At 41.9% G+C, this 21,387-nt stretch overlaps 1 protein-coding gene across 5 annotated transcripts in view; it reads left to right on the top strand.

Moving 5' to 3' along the window:
• Nucleotides 1–21,387, top strand: part of sbf2 (SET binding factor 2) — a 709,984-nt gene that overhangs the window by 236,660 nt on the left and 451,937 nt on the right. For all 5 annotated transcript variants that reach the window (XM_086007986.1, XM_086007985.1, XM_086007989.1 and 2 more), the window contains exon 3: nucleotides 11,205–11,342. In XM_086007986.1, the coding sequence (XP_085864112.1) occupies nucleotides 11,205–11,342 (138 nt within the window). The remainder of the gene's footprint in view (nucleotides 1–11,204; nucleotides 11,343–21,387) is intronic.

Genomic DNA, 21,387 nt, shown 5'->3' with positions numbered 1-21,387 from the left:
CAAATAATTGTATAATATGGCCTGGAAATTCCTGTGAGAGCGCAACCGGAAGGTGCACCCAAAATTACGCCCATTTCCACACCCATTCTGCCAATGTCAATTTCATTAGCGTACATCCGAACAGAACAATGGGCACAAATGGGCAGAAATCAGTGTAAACAATCAGGGTCCAACAAAAGTGCTGAACTCACACCATATATTCTGTCTTTGAATATGAAAATTAAAGTTTCAATTAAACATCATTCATGCACATTGAATATTGAAGCTGGCACAGCATATTTAATGACCAGCAGTCAGGAAAGCTTTTCAATTTTTAATGTGACTTATACTGATGCTGTAAAAATGAGGATAAATGGAAAAAAAACTCTCGCAAAATTGCATTTGCATCTGTTCATTTGCTTTGTGCCTGAACTGCGCGTGTCTCTGGGTGCAAATGCACAGGAAATTCCAGGCCTATATATTGAACTGAACAAATCCACACAATATGCGTTTGTTCAAAAGTAGCTCAGCTGCTCCCCTCATGTCTACAGTTCAAAATCCATCAATTCATCCTCCGAGCAATTGTATTGAATTTGGTTAAATGCCTTCTTTATTTTGACTGGGTTTAAAGAGACAGCCGCCACGCCAAACCTAGACAAATATAACGATACAGTTTTCAGTTTTGAAACAATCACCCCTTCAGTTTTATCCATACACACACGTTCCAAATTTATTAAAATACTGCGTGCTTATACAATTGCTTTCAATACCAGCAGAGAAATTCTCGTCTAATTCTAGCAGGCGTGCGTCTGTGTTTTTATTGTCAGTGCTCTGTGAAGCACCGTGGAATGTTTTACCAGTTTAAAGGCAAGTTGCTGTTGTTGTCATAACTTTCACTTTAAGGCATTTGAATGGAATTAATTTTATATTACATAAGGACAAATGGCTGGACACTTCTATACATTCAGTTTCTAATTTGTTGTGTTATTTTACATGACCTCATTAATTATCAATAGCAATTTTCATAAATTTATTGCAAGGCTCTATGTTCAGTACAGCAGACATGCAGACTTCCAATTATTGAAATATTTATTAAAATTGGATTATCCCATTTGTAAAAAATGTAATAACAAATGCATTCACTGAACACCTTTTGATTTTTGGCAACAATAAGCAAATGTCTGGGGAGAAATTAATAAAAGATAGATATTAAAAATGTCAGCTTATTTGGCTCATTATTGTTTGTGTTCAGCCTGGGGGGAAAAATTACAGTAAGAGTGTCAACTTGTAATGACAAGAACATTAAATATATCTTGCAAAAATCATGTATTAATCCCCATACCGGCTAGCCAACAGTAATTGCTTGAGTTTATAACTGCAAAATATTAGTTCATTTTGCAATATTTCTGCAGCATGCTCAGAGCACACTGGTGATTTCCATTAAATATCACAAATTTCAAATAGGAGGTCTTGCATGCCTATTCTGTACCATCATCTCCGCTATGATACATATTAACTGTATAAGGAGTGTGAGGAACCCTAATAACGTAGATTACAATACATGTACTGTACAGTAAATTATAGTTGTTGGAAAAAAATAGCTGATAAGTTTAATTATGATTTAAAGAAACCATTTGTCCGTTCCTTAACACAAGCACTGATGGATACTTGTAGAAGACGATGCAGAAGCTAAAAATGCAAGCAGGGTTTCCGAGATGGGAGATTGGAACTGTGTCTATATTCTCTGACACACTACCTGAGGCAACAAGTCTGCAGTACTCTGTGGCCCTGTTCATTACTACGCAACCAGCTTGGCTCACTGATGCGATGTGGAGAAGTACACTAGTCACTGGAGTTGGGATTATGACTGTGTAAGCCAATGCCCTAATAGATAGGGTAAGCCTACCTAGTCAAGTAGTACAGGAAACTTTGTGATATCTGGCACCGACGGGACTGGCGTGTTGCCGATCTATCAAAACTGCCGGACATACAAAGTTAATGTTGAAGCATACGGAGGTTTTCATCTCCGTATCTGACAACAAACACTGTTGCTTAGCAACAGCTTCTAAAGAGTCGGCTGCAGCTGCAAGCGTCTCTGGCTGAAGCTGTTGCTATAGCTACAGACCTTGCAGTGTCTGACTGGGGGAAAAAAAACGAGATCTAAAAAAACTTTTAGAAAACGGCTCCTGATTTTTGCCGTTAGATCGAGTATTCCGGACATACAACTCCGGATAAACCAAAGTTTCCTGTAGAAAGCTTACCAGAGCTCTGAGCTGATAAAGTGGGCAGTTTTAGTCTCGTAAATTCAAGCAGTACTTCATCACATACTTGGTGTCCCGTTTGACCCATAGGTGGTAATATAGCTCTAGCAAAGTAACTTTCATTCACTGCAGAAGCCCTTGCCAGCTAATATGATCCACAACAGCCAACGGTGCATACCACAAGCTTTTGGGAAAAGTATTTTGTAACTAATTTCTGCAATAAACTCAGCTGGGTTGAATGTTGTCCCAAGGGCTAAGATCTCTTATGCTTGATAAATAAAAACAGAGGTCCAGATACCCAGCAGTGTACAGGCTTTCAGATTCTGATTTATGAGAAAGAAAGACTTTAAATAGTGCCTGATCACATTTTTCAGAAATGACTCGCATAAAATGCATTACTTTGAAGTGCAGTGACTATTTATAGACATCGGGAACGGTAGCATAGTGGTTATGTTAATGGACTAGTAATCCAGAGGCCTGGACTAATGGTCCAGAGACCACGGCAGCTGGGAAATTTAAATGCATTTAATTAAGTAAATCTGGAATAAAAAGCTAGTATCAGTAATGGTAACCATGAAACTATCAGGTTGTCATAAAAACCCATCTGGTTCACTAATGTCCTTCAGGGAAGGAAATCTGCCGTCCTTACCTGTATGTAACTCCAGACCCACAGCAATGTGGTTGACTCTTAACTGCCCCTGAAATGGCCGAGCAAGCCACTCAGTTGTAAAAAAAAAACTGCTACAAAAAACAATTAAGAAAACCGGACGGACCACCCGGCATTGACCTCGGCACACCCAGCCCAGTCGACCCTGCAAAGTCCTCTTCATTAACATCTGCGGATTTGTGCCAAAATTGGGAGAGCTGTCCCACAGACTAGTCAAGCCTGACTCACGACCCCACAAAGTCTCATGGCTTCAGGTCAAGCATGGGCAAGGAAACCTCCTGCTGATTACCACCTACCGCTCTCCCTCAGCTGATGAATCCGTGTTGAACACCACTTGGAAGAAGTACTGAGAGTAGCAAGGGCACAGAATGTACTCTGGGTGGGGGGACTTCAATGTCCCATCACCAAGAGTGGCTTGGTAGCACCACTACTGACCGAGCTGGCCGAGTCCTGAAGGACATAGTTGCCAGTCTGGGCCTGCAACAGGTGGTGAGAGAACCAACACAAGGGAAAACCTACTTGACCTCATCCTCACAAATCTACCTGTTGCAGATGCATCTGTCCATGACAACATTGGTAACAGTGACCACCGCACAGTCATTGTGGAGACAAAGTCCTGTCTTCACATTGAGGACACCCTCCATCGTGTTGTGTGGCACTACCACCGTACTAAATGGGATAGATTCAGAACAGATCTGGCAGCTCAAAACGGGGCATCCATGAGGTGCTGTGGGCCATCAGCAGCAGCAGAATTGTATTCCACCACAATCTGCAATCTCGTGCTCCAGCATATCCCTCACTCTGCCATTATCATCAAGGCAGTGAACCAACCCTGGTTCAATAAGGAGTGTAGAAGAGCATGCCAGCAGCAGCATTAGGCGTATCTAAAAATGAGGTGCCAACCTGGGGAAGCAGGACAAATCCAATCCGGCCAATTACCGACTCATCAGTCTACTCTCAATCATCAGCAAAGTGATGGAAGGAGTCATCGACAGTGCTATCAAGTGGCACTTACTCACCAATAACCTGCTCACAGATGCCCAGTTTGGGTTCAGCCAAGATCACTCGGCTCCCGACCTCATTACAGCCTTGGTCCAAACATGGACAAAGAAGCTGAATTCCAGAGGTGAGGTGCGAGTGACTGCCCTTGACATCAAGGCAACATTTGACCAAGTGTGGCATCAAGGAGCCGTAGTAAAACTGAAGTCAATGGGAATCGGGGGGAAAATGCTCCACTGGCTGGAGTCATACCTAGCACAAAGGTAGATGGTTGTGGTGGTTGAAAGTCAATTATCACAGCCCCAGGACATCGCCGCAGGAGTTCCTCAGAGCAGTGTCCTCGGCCCAACCATCTTCAGCTGCTTTATCAATGACCTTCCCTCCAACATAAGGTCAGAAATGGGGATGTTCGCTGATGACTGCACAGTGTTCAGTTCCATTTGCAACTTCTCAGATAATGAAGCTGTCCATGCCCGCATGCAACAAGACCTGGACGATGTTCAGGCTTGGGCGGATGAGTGGCAGATAACATTCGCACCACAGAAGTGCCAGGCAATGACTATCTCCAACAAACAAGAATCTAACCACCTCCCCATGACATTCAACAGTGTTATCATCACCGAATCTTGGCTTTTATTGCAAGGGGGATGGAGTATAAAAACAGGGAAGTCTTGCTGCAGTTATACAGGGTATTGGTGAGGCCACACCTGGAATACTGCGTGCAGTTTTGGTTTCCATATTTAAGAAAAGATATACTTGCTCTCGAGGCGGTTCAGAGAAGGTTCACTCGGTTGATTCCGGAGATGAGGGGGTTAACGTATGAGGAAAGATTGAGTAGGTTGGGCCTCTACTCATTGGAGTTCAGAAGAATGAGAGGCGATCTTATCGAAACATATAAGATTGTGAGGGGGCTTGATCGGGTGGATGCGGTGAGGATGTTTCCACTGATGGGTGAGACTAGAACTAGGGGGCATAAACTTAGAATAAGGGGCTGCCCTTTCAAAACTGAGATGAGGAGAAACTTCTTCACTCAGAGGGTAGTAAATCTATGGAATTTGCTACCCCAGAGAGCTGTGGAAGCTGCAATATTAAATAAATTTAAAATGGAGATAGACAGTTTCCTAGCAGATAAGGGAATTAGGGGTTACGGGGAGAGGGCAGGGAAGTGGACGTGAGTCTAGATTCAGATCAGCCATGATCCTATTGAATGGCGGAGCAGGCCCGAGGGGCCGTATGGCCTACTCCTGCTCCTACTTCTTATGTTCTTATGAATCCCCCGCCATCAACATGCTGGGGGTCACCATTAACCAGAAACTTAACTGGACCAGCCACATAAACACTGTGTCAATAAGAGCAGGTCAAAGGCTAGGTATTCTGCAGCGAATGTCTCACCTCCTGACTCCCCAAAGCCATTCCACCATCTACAAGGCACAAGTAAGGAGTGTGATGGAATTCTCTCCACTTGCCTGGATGAGTGCAGCTCCAGCAACACTCGAAGGTCGATACCATCCAGGACAAAGCAGCCCGCTTGATTGGCACCCCATCCACCACCTTAAACATTCACTCCCTCCACCACCGGCATACTGTGGCTGCAATGTGTACCATCTACAAGATGCACTGCAGCAAGTCGCCAAGGCTTCTTCGACAGCACCTCCCAAACCCGCGACCTCTTCCACCTAGAAGGACAAGGGCAGCAGATGCATGGGAACACCACCACCTTCAAGTCACACACCATCCTGACTTAGAAGTATATCGCCGATCCTTCATCGTCACTGGGTCTAAATCCTGGAACTCCCTAACTAACAGCACTGTGGGAGTACCTTCACCACCGGGACTGCAGCAGTTCAAGAAGGTGGCTCACCACCACCACCTTCTCAAGGGCAATTTGGGATGGGCAATAAATGCTGGCCTTGCCAGCGATGCCCACATCTCATAAACGAATAAAAAAAAAAAAAAAATGCATGTTAGAGTTCAACTTGTATATCGCAAAAACTATTTTTGTTGGCTCTACCTAATTTTTTTTTTAATGTTCCACATTAAGAAATGATATGAAGTTCACATCGGGCCTACTTTTTACATGAGAGAAGCTTAAATGACAGACACAGGATACCTGCAGGCAATGTTACTTGCAGGCACTGATCAGATATAATGCCATCCTACAAGATTTCAGCATTACTTACAGAATAGCCCAGTGCACTCTGTTTCTTGTTCCTGTCCTCGTGTTATATGGATGCTGAGGAGAAACTAAGAAGTGAGCAGCAACTAACAAGAAACAAAATATTGCCATATAAGACTAGTCACCAACTGCAAGATTGTTTTAAAAATCCAGTCATGTGCCATGTTAGGGATCATGCCAAAGTTTTTTTGGCATTATGTCAGATAATTATGGAATATCATGGGATAAAGCCAGTCAGGTCATATTGCTCCAGAATCCTGTGTGATTATGTCAAAGGCATCAGATACAAAGCTGTAGCTCCACTAGATTATGTCTGAGAAATGTCAGAACAGCGGAAATTGTGTGAATAATTGTGGGAAGCAACAAAATGGCATGTCAGTAACACAGTACCCAGGAATGGAAATTATTGGAATCCTGCCATGATGACAATGCAAAGATCTTAAATAATTTTAGGATTTGCGTTCTTGATTCCGGAGAACGAAGGAGGCAGGCTGACGGTTGCTGCAAAGTTATTTTGTCTAAGATTATTTGATCTGTAGTTAGCCCGTCATGTAAAATTAATATACCATGGGATAAGGTAATCAACACCCACTGAGAACTTTCTTTAAACTTTACAAGTCCAATTTCAAAGAACAATATTATAGATGACACATGACAAGTGAATGAAACTATCCCATGATAACCTACAAGCAATTTAATTATAACTAGGTTATGCTATTACTGAATCTAAACCAGGAAGTGTAAGTTAAAATATTTAATTCAATGTAAAATCATGCACAGAAAGTGAAATAAAGAGAGGGAAAGAAAGATGGGATTAAGAGGGAGCGATAAAAGAGACAGAGAAGAAAGTTTTTTTTACATTGTTTAAAATCTCCAATAGTAATTTAAATCTGAAGGAATGAGACTCCACACTTGTAAAAAAAATTAATTTACACTGCCAGAGATGTTGTTTGGCATTAATTAAGACTTATCATGCCGTTAACAATTCACTTACACTTGAATGGACAAGCCCAACTTTTTCTGGTGTGTTTAGTGGGTAAGTACAGCAACTTCACGCCTTTTCATGTATGTGAATGCCAAGTCTCTCGACGACGTACCGGTGTAGCAAAGCTTGCAGAAGAGCACGGCAAATCGGACAGCAACTTCCTGGTTTCCGTGTTTAACTGCGCATGTGTGGGTGCTGAAAGTTGCTGTCCGATTTACCCCTGAATAACAGTGAGCATCGTTATTCCTACTGTAAAATCTAGGCCAATGGGTAAAAGCTCTTGAGTGTATGGGACAAGTATTGAAACCAAAGATGTAGAACCAGAATTCAATATAATTCTTTGTTTTATTAGTTTGAGATATGCACCTTATTGGGAAAACAGCAGAAAGAGCAATCCTCGGCTGGTAACTAAAAGCAGGTATATATAGTAGATCAAAATAAAATTCCTTTGCTACCTGTATGACCTGTTCATTGGTGAAAGAAAGAACTTGCATTTATATAGCACTTTTCATGACTTCAGGACATCCCAAAACTCTTCACGGCCAATGAAGTATTTTCAAAGTGTCATCACGGTTGTAATGTAGGGAAATGCTTTAGCCAATTTGCACACAGCGAGGTCCCACAAACAACAGTGAGATAACTGACCAAATAATCTGTTTTAGTTGGTTGAGGGATAAATATTGGTCAGAACACCAGGAGAACTACCCTGTTCTTCTTCGAAGAGCGCCATGACATCTTTTACGTCTATTTAAGAGGGCAGATGGGGCACTGGTTTAATGTCTCATTCAAACAGTGGCACCTCCGAACACTATAGCACTCCCTCAGTGCTGCACTGAAGTATCAGCTTAATTATGCGCTGACGTCTTGGACTGGGGCTTGACCCCATAACGTCTGCCTCAGAGGTGAGAGTGCTACCTCTGAGCTGAGGCTGACATCTGGTAGATGAATTCAAACAGATATCTGAAACTGAAAATGGAATGGACTTATAGAAACTAGGCAAAATTAATATTTCAATGTTTTTTTTAAATTACAAAGTCCTGCCTGACTCACTAATGTATTTCACATTCAGAGCAATGTCTTTGTTCATTTCCTAGTTTTAAACACCTATTTCATGAACGCACACCAACTTGCAGGAATTGTGACCCTTGATTTCCTTGGGAGTTCCACAGAACTTTCACCTTAAGTTCTGTGGGAGTCTAGCAGAGCCCACAGGAAAATGGCACAACCGGATCCCTGCAGTTTCAGGGATTTTCCAGTTGGCTTTGTAAGATGTGGAATCTGCACTCGCCCCTTACAAGGCCAGAGACTTCAGGAGTTTGCACTTAATTAACTCGGATGGGACCCAACGTACGATTGGAGACTGGTGAGATGAGGTGTACTGGCCTCAAGATGGGTGCAAGTGGGCCCCACCAAGTTGGTCCAGAGGAGTGACCTGGACCCCTGAAGATCATGGAAAATTTAAAACTAATCTGATTTGGATGCTTACAAAGAACTGACGGGGTGATGGCTGGGGACTGCCAAGAACTCTGCATGAAACTGATTTAAAAAAAAGTATTGAGCTCATTCTGACAAGGTGATGGGAGATTATTTCCAGGCATGTTCTTGTGCACAAAAAACAAATGTACTTCTATTTTTAAAAAGATACCTACAGTGACATTAGCAAATTAAACATTTTCAAATCCTCCCCCTTCTCCTTGTCATCCATTACTGTGCATATTGGTCTATCTTTTCTTGGCATCAGGAAACTGCATAAAATTGACAACTTGTATTTTAATATTTGAAAAATATGCTTTATAATTGCTGCACATATTGGTATCTTATTTGCCTTTCAGTTTTGCACTACCACAAGTATATTCACGCATTAGTTTGCAATTGTGAAAAGTGTGGTGTGTGATTAATTTGCTTTTACAGTATCAGGGCATTGTTTAAAATATCTTTTTATTTTCTTTACTCTTTCGTGCACATATGAATAACCGATACAAGCCGACAATCATATTGTAGAATGGATAATATGTAGCAGATATTTGGAAATTAACTGTTCAGTGTATTGCCCACTGAAGTACTTGCAAGTATAGTACTTGAAATCTTTTCTTCTCTTTCAAGTAATTTTTTCCCTGTAAGAAGATGTGTAATGACTGGCTTTCTTCCCCTGCCAGTTTTCTCTGGTACCTTCTGATTGTCCTTTCCTGTAGTCTTGGGGGAAGTAGTTTATCTTCATTTGTTGCCTCTTAATACTCCTGTTGTAGTGCACTTTTGGAACTGGTGGCACTCATGGAATGCTCACATGATCCCAGTTCAGAAACAACAACAACAACTTGTATTTATATAGTGTCTTTAAAGTAGTAAAACGTCCCAAGGCGCTTCACAGGAGTGTTAGAATACAAAATTTGACACCAAGCCACTTAAAGAGAAATTTAAGAGGTAGGTTTTAAGGAGTGTCTTAAAGGAGGTGGAGAGGTTTAGGGAGGGAATTCTAGAGCTTAGGGCCTAGGCAACAGAAGGCATGGCCACCAGTGGTTGAGCGATTAAAATCAAGGATGCTCAAGAAATGACAAAGTCAAGGTCAGGGCAGCATGAGAAAAATCACAAAGCGGCACTATCCCCCCAAAACTGTTGTATTTCATTGCGGACTTGACCTCAATCTTAAGAGACTTTAACAAAGGCCACTTTTGATTTTTTCTTTGCCTAAGTGCAGTGTAATTGCAACTTATGCAACACCTGTTTTTTTCTTTACCTTGTATACCATGTCAGAGTGGGTAAAACGATGCAGAAAATAAAACACACTTGCTATTGCCGACTTTGTAAGGAGAAAAAGTCAAACTGGTTAATACTTAAACATGATTTTGCTTATATTAAGAATTTATATTTAATATATAGTGAAATCTGTCTTAAAGACCATCAGTGTATAAAGGCTCTCTTTATAATTGCTATCTGTTATTGTTTCTACAATCTAACAGTTAATTATCCTGTAATATTGCAGTTTTAGACCTGGTGCTGCGGTATGATCTTCCTTATTCCAGCTTGCAAAATGCAGTATCGCAGTTGGCTGTGCGTGACTAACTGATACTTACAAGATAATCTCTGAGATTTTTCTTCTTTTTGTCACTGTAACAGCAACAGACACCATGCACATTATTCTATCTTAAATTAACACCACTCGCTTATCTTTTAATTGAAAAGAGCCGACAGGAAAGTTAGCTCTATCTCAGTCAGTAGATGCAGGAGTCTGATATCTGTTACTCTGTATGCATATGAGTGCTCGAGTGGAGTTACCCGCTCTTCTCTCTAGAAGTGTAAACACGCTGTATAACTGGTTATTCGCTGCTTGCACTGCAACGCAAATGGTGTTGGTCCTACGCTGACATCATCAGTTTCATGGGGATATAAAACTGCTCTAGTTTAAATGAAGAACATGTTGAGTAGCTCTGATTTTAACCTGGGTTGCCAGCACGTGAACCCATTGTATTGTTTTGAGTATTTTTAAATAATTCCATATAAGACCATTTCCGATTTTTCTATGAAGTGAACAGTACAACAACAACTTGTATTTATATCGTGCCTTTAACGTAGTAAAAAGTCCCAAGATGTTTCACAGGAGTGTTATAAGACAAAAATTTGACGTAGAGCCACATAAGGAGAAATTAGGGCAGATGACCAAAAACTTGGTCAAAGATTTTAAGGAGCATCTTAAAGGAGGGAAGAGAGACGGAGAGGTTTAGGGAGGGAATTCCAGAGCTTAGGGCCTAGGCAACAGAAGGCATGGCCACCAATGGTTGAGGTGATTATAATCAGGGATGCTCAAGAGAGCAGAATTTGAGGAGCGCAGATATATCGGTCAGTGGTGGCTGGGGGGTGTGTTGGTTGTGGGGCTGAAGGAGATTACAGAGATGGGGAGGGGCGAGGCCATGGAGGGATTTGAAAACAAGAATGAGAATTTTGAAATCGGCGTTGCTTGACCAGGAGCCAGTGTAGGTCAGCGAGCACATTGGGTGAACGGGACTTGGTGCGAGTTAGGACACGGGCAGGCGAGTTTGTGGGACATATTTGCTTATATGAAACTCTTGAATTGATTTTTGGATGTTTTGGAAGAATAAAATTGTCTCCTAACTGTTTTCATTATTTGTTTTTAAACTCTAGTTTTGTCAACCTGGTGGCTGGCAACTGTCCACTGAACGAAAGCAACCGACGTATTTTGTGGTGGTTCTAACAGACATTGACTCAGATCGCCACTACTGTGCATGTCTAACTTTTTATGAAGCGGAAATTAATTTACAAGTAAGTACATTCAGAAAATTTCCTATTTACTTCATGTTACATCATAGCGTGGGGCCTAGACGGCTGAAGGCATAGCCACCACTGCAGGTGCAAAGAGAGAGGGGATGCACGAGAGGACAGTGTGAGGAATGGAGAGCTCCGAGGGCAGCTGTAGGGGTAGAGGGTTACAGAGATAGGAAAGGGCAAGGCCATAAATGAATTTAAACACCAGGATAAATATTTTAAATTTGAGACATTAGGGAATTGGGAGCAAATCCAGTTCAGAAAGCATAGGAGTGATGGGTAAGCAGGACTTGGTGTGGGATGGGAAAAAGGCAGCAGAATTTTGGATGAATTGAAGTTTATGGAGGGTGGGAGATCAGCCAGGAGATCATTGGAATAGTCGAGTCTGGAGGTGACTAAGGCATGGATGAGAGTTTCAGCAGCAGATGGGCTGAGGTAAGGGTGGAGACGGTGATATCATGGAGGTAGAAGTAGGCGGTCTTTGTGATAGAGAGGATATGGGGTGGGAAGCTCAGTCTGAGGTCGTATAGGACACCGAGGTTGCAGACAATTTTTCTCAACCTGAGGCACTGGCCAGTATACAGAATTCATGGGGTTATAGAAGTGGCACTTGGCTCCACATGGCATGCAAGACACTTTTCTTGGGAACCCATTTGTGTGTTTCTCTCCTTTGCATTTTTTAAGCGTACCTGAAGCTTGGTGTCATTAAAATTGTGTGATCTTTTCTGCCTCCTTCTAACGTCCTGCTGCTTTCTCTGGTTGCCTCTGCCAGGTCCTCTACTTGAATTGCTGAAATCTTCAGCCATTCTCAGCTTTTTTTTTTAAAGTCCTGTATCTGCAATTTTCACTCCAACGGCAGTACTCCCATGTTACATGTGAGTTCGGCAGACCAATGCCAGTGGATATACAAATGAGCTGACTCCGTGATTTACAGCGGGGTCAGTGTTGAAGATGATCATTGCCACCTCTGGGGTACAACACTGGCACAAATAGCTCTGTTGATTTTCAAAACCTCTTATTGCATAATCCGGTGTCTGCGTTGGCTCATCTCGATGTGACTTGTTATTTCCTTTCTTAGACAAGTGAACTTGTGCAGTGTTCAGGCAATATACAAGATATTGTGACGTGGACTGTTCTCATTTAGACGATTGTTAGTGTCATAAGAACATAAGAAATAGGAGCAGGAGTAGGCCATTTAGCCCTTCGAGCCTGCTCCGCCATTCAATAAGATTATGGCTGATCTTTTACCTCATCTCCACTTTCCTGCACTATCCCCATATCCCTTGATTCCCTTAATATTCAAAAATCTATCGAGCTGCTCTGTCTTGAATATACTCAATGACTAAGCCTCCACAGCCCTCTGGGGTAGATAATTCCAAAGATTCACCATCCTCTGAGTGAAGACATTTCTCCTCAGCTCAGTCCTAAATGGTTGACCTCTTATTCTGAGACTGTGACCCCTGGTTCTAGACTCCCCAGCCAGGGGAAACATCCTCCCTGCAACTACCCTGTCAAGCCCTGTAGGAATTTTCGATGTTTCAGTGAGATCACCCCTCATTTTTTTAAACTCTAGAGAATATAGGCCTAGTCTACTCAATCTCTCCTCATAGGACAATTCCCCCATCCCAGGAACCAGTCTGGTGAACCCTCGTTGCACTCCCTCTGTGGCAAGTATATCCTTCCTTAGGCAAGGAGTCTAAAACTGTACACAATACTCCAGGTGTGGCCTCACCAGGGCCCAATATAATTGCAGTAAGAAGTCTTTACTCTTATACTCAAATTCTCTTGTAATAAAGGCCAACATACCATTTGCCTTTTTAATTGCTTGCTGTACCTGCATGTTAACTTTCTGTGATTCGTGTACATGGACACCCAGGTCTGTCTGAACACCAACATTTCCTAATTTCTCACCATTTAAAAAATACTCTGCTTTTCTATTTTTCTTACCAAAGTGGATAACTTCACATTTCTCCACGTTAAATTCCATTTGCCATGTTCTTGCCCACTCACTTAGCCTGTCTATGCCCCCTTGAAGTCTCCTTGCATCCTCCTCCCAACTTACATTCCCACCCAGCTTTGTATCATCAGCAAACTTGGATATATTACATTTGGTCCCCTCATCCAAATCATTGATGTAGATTGTGAACAGCCGAGGCCCAAGCACTGATCCTTGTGGTACCCCACTAGTTACAACCTGCCAACCCAAAAATGACCCGTTTATTCCTACTGTTTTCTGCCTGTTAACCAATCCTCAATCCATGCCAGTATATTACCCCCAATCCCATGAGCCCTAATTTTGTTTAATAACCTCTTGTGTGGCACCTTATCGAATGCCTTCTGAAAATGCAAATACACCACATCCACTGGTTCTCCCTTATCTATTCTGCTAGTTACAAATGTAAAAAATCCAACAGATTTGTCAAACATGATTTCCCTTTCATAAATCAGTGTTGACTCTGCCCAATCCTATTATTTTCCAAGTGCCCTGTTACCACGTCCTTAATAACTGATTCTAGCATTTTCCCTACTACTGATGTCAGGCTAACTGGTCTGTAGTTCCCCGTTTTCTCTCTCCCGCCTTTCTTAAATAGTGGGGTTGCATTTGCTACCTTCCAATCTGCAGGAACCGTTCCAGAATCTATAGAATTTTGGAAAATGACAACCAATGCATCCACTATCTCTATAGCCACCTCTTTCAAAATCCTAGAATGTAGGCCATCAGCTCCAGGGGATTTATCGGCTTTCAGTCCCCATTAATTTCTCCAGTACTTTTTTTTTTTTTACTAATACTAATTTCTTTCGGTTCCTCCTTCTCACTAGAGCCTTGCTTCTCCACTATTTCTGGGAAGCTTTTTGCGTCTTCTTCCGTGAGGACAGACACAAAGTATTTGTTTAATTTCTCTGCCATTTCCTTATTCCCCCATTATAACTTCTCCTGTCTCAGCCTGTAAGGGACCCACATTTACTTTTGTTAATCTTTTCTTTTTTACCTACCGAAAGAAGCTTTTACAGTCTGTTTTTATGTCTCTTGCTAGTTTACTCTCATATTCTATTTTCCCTTTCTTTATCAATTTCTTGGTCCTCCTTTGCTGAATTCTAAAATCCTCCCAATCCTCAGGCTTACTACTCTTTTTGGCAACGTTATAAGCCTCAACCTTTGACCTAATACTATCTTTAACTTCTCTTGTTAGCCACGGTTGGACCACTTTACCTGTGGGGTTTTTGTGCCTGAAAGGAATGTATAATAGTTGTAAATTATGTATTAAGTCTTTAAATGCTAGCCATTGCTTTTCTACCGTCATCCCTTTTAATGTAGTTTCCCAATCTACCGTAGCCAACTCGTCCTTCATACCTACGTAGTTTGCTGTTGTAATAGTGAGCTTGGAGCACAGTGCACTTTAGACATTGGTTGTTAATGTTTATGTTCTACCCCATGTACAGAATTTCGATACACTAAAGTATGTATACTAGCGATGCAAATAGCACTCTGAAATTATTTAATTCGCTACTAGCTGCAGCTTGCCTTGGATAAATAAAATGTATTATATTTACATCAGAACTTAAAAATAATATTCTCATTGACTTTTGTAAAATATTCACGTCTGCTACTAGGGGAATGATGCGCTTTCAGTAGAGAAAAATGCAGTACAATTCCAAGAGGCTTGCCCTGCTACCAAGGTTGCTACCATTACATACTCGCTGTTAATGGAGCCCCAAGAACTTTACTATAGTCCATCTGTGCATAAAACATTTTTGGCAGCTGATTTAATACTTCATTACATTGCATCAAAACAAGTTCATGCCAAGGCTGGATTAAAATGTCATTCCTGAATATTTCTTCAGATGGTAAGTATAAACACAATGTTACGCAAAAGCCTGTGTTTGCAAATGTAAATCTGAGGTTACGGCCTTTAGTTTGTTATCTCCATACTAAATCATAAAAGGCAATTTTGGATTATAATATTGCTGTGCTTTTATCAGTAGTCTGATTTTCCTCTTGCACAGTTACCCCTAGCTTTTGACATCCTGGTAACCTTTATAGATAGCTCTCATTTCCTTCTCTTGCTGGACAATCAGTCTTATGGACATCAGTTGCTAAACATATAAAGTTCATGGTTCTTCTGGTCAGACACCACAGTTATGAATTTATTAAGATAAAGTACGTGTATTGAATTCCATTCTAATGACCAAATAGTATGGCAAGCTCTATTGTTGTCCTTATATTGCATGAGAAAACAGAACATTTTGCATAAACAGCAGTCATAAAGATTACAACGTGAAAGAATTTAGTCAGAAATATGACTTTGTAAAAAACAAAATTAATATACAAATCATTTAACCAGAACATGTAAACTTAGAAAGAGAAAGATTTTTTGATATTTTAGTTATAGTCATCAGTGGACGTTAGGGAGCCAGTGAGATGGAACGCATGTTACCCATACTAGTAGTTGGAGCTTAAACTGCAAAGCTCAGAGAATGGAGTTCACGTACAGTGCCATTTATTTACAAATTATATAATGGAGGTTGTTTACCAAAACCATTTTTCCCCCAATATGCTACTTTATTTAGCTGGAAAAATTAGAGATCTCCATCTTACTTTTTGCTGTGGGTATGTTGAAAGCTCAATATCCACTATACAGCAGGCCCAATTAAAAGACTTGGAGCAATGGAAAATTCACATTATGCTGTCTTGTATCCATGAGCTTTATTAAAGCAATCAGTGTCAGATAGTGTAAGTTTCTCGTTTAAGAACATTAAAAAAAAGAGCAGGAGTCAGCACTTCGAGCCTGCACCAACATTCAATAAAATCATGGCTGATCTTCGATCTCAACTCCACCTTCCTGCACTATTCCCATATCCCTCAATTCCCTCAGCATCTAAAAATCTTATCGATCTCTTTTTTTTTTAATTCATTGATGGGATGTGGGCGTCGCTGGCTGGCTAGGCCTGCATTTAGTGCCCATCCCTAATTGCCCTTGAGAAGATGCTGGTGAGCCGCCTTCTTGAACCGCTGCAGTCCATATGGTGTAGGTACACCCACAATGCTGTTAGGAAGGGAGTTCCAGGATTTTGGCCCAACGACAGTGAAGGAACGGCGATACAGGTCCAAGTCAGGATGGTGTGTGGCTTGGAGGGGAACTTGTAGGTGGTGATGTTCCCATGCGTCTGCTGCCCTTGTCCTTCGAAGTGGTAGAGGTCGCGGGTTTGGAAGGTGCTGTTGAAGGAGCTTTGGCGAGTTGCTGCAGTGCATCTTGTAGATGGTTCACACTGCAGCCACAGTGCGCCGGTGGTGGAGGGAGTGCCAATCAAGCGGGCTGCTTTATCCTGAATGGTGTCGAGCTTCTTGAGTGTTGTTGGAGCTGCACTCATCCAGGCAAGTGGAGAGTATTCCATCACGCTCTTGACTTGTGCCTTGTAGATGGTGGAAAGGCTTTGGGGAGTCAGGAGGTGAGACACTCGCCGCAGAATTCCCAGCCTCTGGCCTGCTCTTGTAGCCACAGTATTTATATGGCTGGTCCAGTTCAGTTTCTGATCAATGGTAACCCCCAGGATGTTGATAGTGGGGGATTCAGCGATGGTAATGCCATTGTATGTCAAGGGGAGATGGTTAGAGTCTCGCTTGTTGGAGATGGTCATTGCCTGGCACTTGTGTGGTGCGAATGTTACTTGCCACTTGTCAGCCTAAGTCTGAATGTTGTCCAGGTCTTGCTGCATATGGACACGGACTGCGTCAGTATCTGACGAGTCTCGAATGGTGCTGAACAGTGTGCAATCATCAGCGAACATCCCCACTTCTGACCTTATGATGGAGGGAAGGTCATTGATGAAACAGCTGAAGATGGTTGGGCCTAGGACACTGCCCTGAGGAACTCCTGCAAGTGATGTCATGTGATTGAGATGAATGACCTCCAACAACCACAGCCAACTTCCTTTGTGCTAGGTATGATTCCAACCAATGGAGAGTTTTCCCCTTGATTCCCATTGACTTCAGTTTTGCTAGGGCTCCTTGATGCCACACTCGATCAAATGCTGCCTTGATGTCAAGGGCAGTCAAGTTCAGCTCTTTTGTCCATGTTTGGACCAAGGCTGTAATGAGGTCAGGAGCTGAGTGGCCCTGGCGGAACCCAAACTGGGCGTCAGTTAGCAGGTTATTGCTGAGTAAGTGCCGCTTGATAGCACTGTCGACGACACCTTCCATCACTTTGCTGATGATTGAGAGTAGACTGATGGGACGGTAATTGGCCGGGTCGGATTTGTCCTGCTTTTTGTAGACAGGACATACTTGGGCAATTTTCCACATTGCCGGGTAGATGCCAGTGTTGTAGCTGTACTGGAACAGCTTGGCTAGGGGCGCAGCTAGTTCTGGAGCACAAGTCTTCAGTACTACTGCCGGAATGTTGTCAGGGCCATAGCCTTTGCAGTATCCAGTGTCTTCAGCCGTTTCTTGACATCACGTGGAGTGAATTGAATGGGCTGAAGACTGGCATCTGTGATGCTGGGGACCGCAGGAGGAGGCCGAGGTGGATCATCCACTCGGCACTTCTGGCTGAAGATAGCTGCAAATGCTTCAGCCTTGTCTTTTGCACTCACGTGCTGGGCTCCACCATCATTGAGGATGGGGATATTTTTGGAGCCTCCTCCTCCTGTTAACTGTTTAATTGTCCATCACCACTCACGACTGGATGTGGCAGGACTGCAGAGCTTTGATTTGATCCGATGGTTGTGAGATCGCTTAGTTCTGTCTATCGCATGTTGCTTCTGTTGTCTGGCATGCAAGTAGTCTTGTGTTGTAGCCTCACTAGGTTGACACCTCATTTTTCAGTATCTCTGTCTTGAATATACAGTACTCAATGACTGAGCATGCACAGGTCTCTGGGGTAGAAAATTCCAAGATTCACAACCCTTTGAGTGAACAAATCTCTCCTCATCTCAGTCCTAAATGGCCACCCCCTTATTCTGAGACTGTGACCCCTAGTTCTAGACTCCCCAGCCAGGGGAAACATCCTCCCAGCATCTACCCTGTCAAGCCCCTTAAGAATTTTATATGTTTCAATGCGATCACCTCTCATTCTTCTAAACTCTAGGAAATATCGGTATAGTCTACTCAATCTCTCCTCATAGGACAATTCCCTCATCCCAGGAATCAGTCCAGTGAATCTTCGTTGCTCTCCCTCTAAGGCAAGTATATCCTTTCTTAGGTAAGGAGACCAAAACTGTACACAGTACTCCATGTGTGGTCTCACCAGGGCCCTATATAATTATAGTAAGACTTCTTTACTCTTATACTCCAAACCCTTTGTAATAAACGCTAACATACTATTTGCTTTCCTAATTGCTTGTTGTACCTGCATGTTAGCTTTCTGTGATTCATGTACAAGGCTACCCAGGTTGCTCTGAATACCAACATTTCCCAGTCTTTCACCATTTAAAAAATATTCTGTGTTTCTAATTTTCCTACCAAAGTGAATAACTTCATACTTCTCCACGTTATATTCCATCTGCCATGTTCTTGCCCAATCACTTAATCTGCCTATATCCCTTTGCAGCTTCTTTGCGTCCTCCTCACATCTTAGATTCCCACCTAACTTTGTATCGCCACAATACCCGGATACATTATACTCAGTCCCCTCATATAGGTCATTGATGTAGATTGTATATAGCTGAGGCCCAAGCACTGATCCTTGCGGTACCCCACTAGCTACAGCCGGCCAACCTGAAAATGATCTGTTAATTCTTACTCTCTGTTTTCTGTCTGTTAACCAATCCTCAATTCATGCTAATATATTACCCCAAATGCATGAGCCCTCATTTTTTGTAATAACTTCTTGTGTGACACTTTATCAAATACTGTTTGGAAAAACCAAATACACTGCATCCATTGGTTCCCCCTTATCTACCCTGCTAGTTACAGCTTCAAAAATCTCTCCAGATTTGACAAACATAATTTCCCTTGACATGTTATGACTTTCTAAGTGCCCTGTTACCACATCCCTAATAATATATTCTAGCATTTTCCCTACTATTGATATCAGGCTAACTGGTATATAGTTCCCTGTTTTTTTTCTCCCTCCTTTCTTGAATAGCGGGGTAACGTTTGCTATCTTCCATTCCACGGGGACCGTTCGAGAATCAAGGGAATTCTGGAAGATCAAAAATAATGCATCCACTATCTTTGTAGCCACCTCTTTTAAAACCCCAGGAGATAGGCCAACAGGTCCAGGGGATTTGTCGTCTTTTAGGCCCATTAATTTCTCCAGTACAATTTCTTTACTAATACTAATTTCTTTAAGTAGCTCTTTATCGCTAGACTCTTAGTTCCCCACTATTTCCAGAATGTTATTTGTGTCTTCTACTGTGAAGACAGATACAAAGTATTCATTTAGTGTCTCTGCCACTTCCTTAATTCCCATTATAATTTCTCCTGTCTCTGCCTGTAAGGGACCCACATTTACTTTTGCTAATCTCTTTTTAAATATCAATAGAATATTTTACAATCTGTTTTTATGTCTCTCGCTAGTTTGTTCTCATATTCTCTTTTTCTTTATCAATTTCTTGATCATCCTTTGCTTAATTCTTAAAATCTTCCCAATCCTTAGTCTTATTACTCTTTTGGGCAACATTATAACCCTCTTCCTTGAATCTAAAAGTATCTTTAACTTCTCTTGTTAGCCACGGTTGGACTACTAATCCTGTGGGGTTTTTATTCCTTAGGGGCATGTATATTCGTTGCGAATTATGAATGAATTCTTTAAATGCTTGCCATTGCTTATCTACCGTCATACCTTTTAGCTAGTTTCCCAATCTATCTTAGCCAACTTGCCCCTCATACATATGTGGTTTGCTTTGTTCAGATTTAAGACCCTCATTTTGGATTTAACTAAATCACTCTCAAACTCAATATAAAATTCTAGCATATTATGATCACTCTTTCCTAAAGGCTCCTTTACTACAAGGTTGCTAATTAACCCATTCTGATTGCACAATACTAGATCTAAAATAGCCTGTTCCCTAGTTGAATCCTTGACATACTGATCGAGAAACCTATCTTGAATACATTCCATGAACTTGTTCTCCACACTATTACTGCAAATTTTGTTTGCCTGGTCTATATGAAGATTAAAGTCCCCCATGATTACTGTATTACCCTTGTTACATGCATGTCTAATTTCCTGATTTATATTTTGTCTGACACTACAACTACTGTACTGTTAGGGGACTTATAAATTATTCCCTCCATTGTTTTCTGCCCCTTATTGTTTCTTGGATTCGCCCAAACTGATTCCACATCTTAATTTTCCAAGCTAAGACCCTTTCTCTTTGCTGGTTTTTATCCCATCTTTTATTATCAGGGCTACCCCCCCCCCCCCCCCCCCCCGCTAGCCTTTTTTCCATTTTGCCTATCACTTCTAAAAGTCAAGTATCCTGGAATATTTAGTTCCCAAACTTGGTCACTCTGCAACCACGTTTCCTTACTGGCTATTGGATCAAATCCAATATGTGCTATTAATTCATTTATTTTGTTGTGAATGCTTCGTGCATTCAAATATAGTGCCTTTAGCTTTAACTTTTTCTGTTTGTCCCTGATATCATCTTAGTCTCTCATGCCCTATTACCTTTGTTAAGCTCTTTGTCCCTTCCTGACCCACTCTGCTTATTTTTACCCAGACCACTACTCTGCTTGACATTGCTCTTACTGCTTTTGAATTTACCCTTTCCTGAATCCTCCCACCCCTCTTCATTAGTTTAAAGCCCCATCTACTGCCCTAGTTATTCGATTTGCCTGGACACTGGTCCCAGCATAGTTTAAGTGGAGCCCATCCCAACAGAACAGCTCCCTCTTTCCCCAGTACTGGTGCCAGTGCCTCATGAAATGAAACCCCTGCCTCCCACATGCCTCTTTCAGCCACGCATTTAACATTCTAATCTGTTTGTTCCTATGCCAGTTTGCGCATAGTTTGAGGTAACAATCCAGAGATGATTACCTGTGAGGTTCTGCATTTTAATTTCGACCTTAGCTCCTCAAACTCTCTCATCAGAACCT

This window comes from Somniosus microcephalus, chromosome 15 (assembly GCF_052327205.1).
Source record: "Somniosus microcephalus isolate GS21.2 chromosome 15, FLI_Smic_1.0, whole genome shotgun sequence".
Classification (NCBI taxonomy): Eukaryota; Metazoa; Chordata; class Chondrichthyes; order Squaliformes; family Somniosidae; genus Somniosus; species Somniosus microcephalus.
The sequence above is the reverse complement of the archived record's forward strand: the minus strand, read 5'-3'. Positions and strand labels throughout refer to the sequence as shown.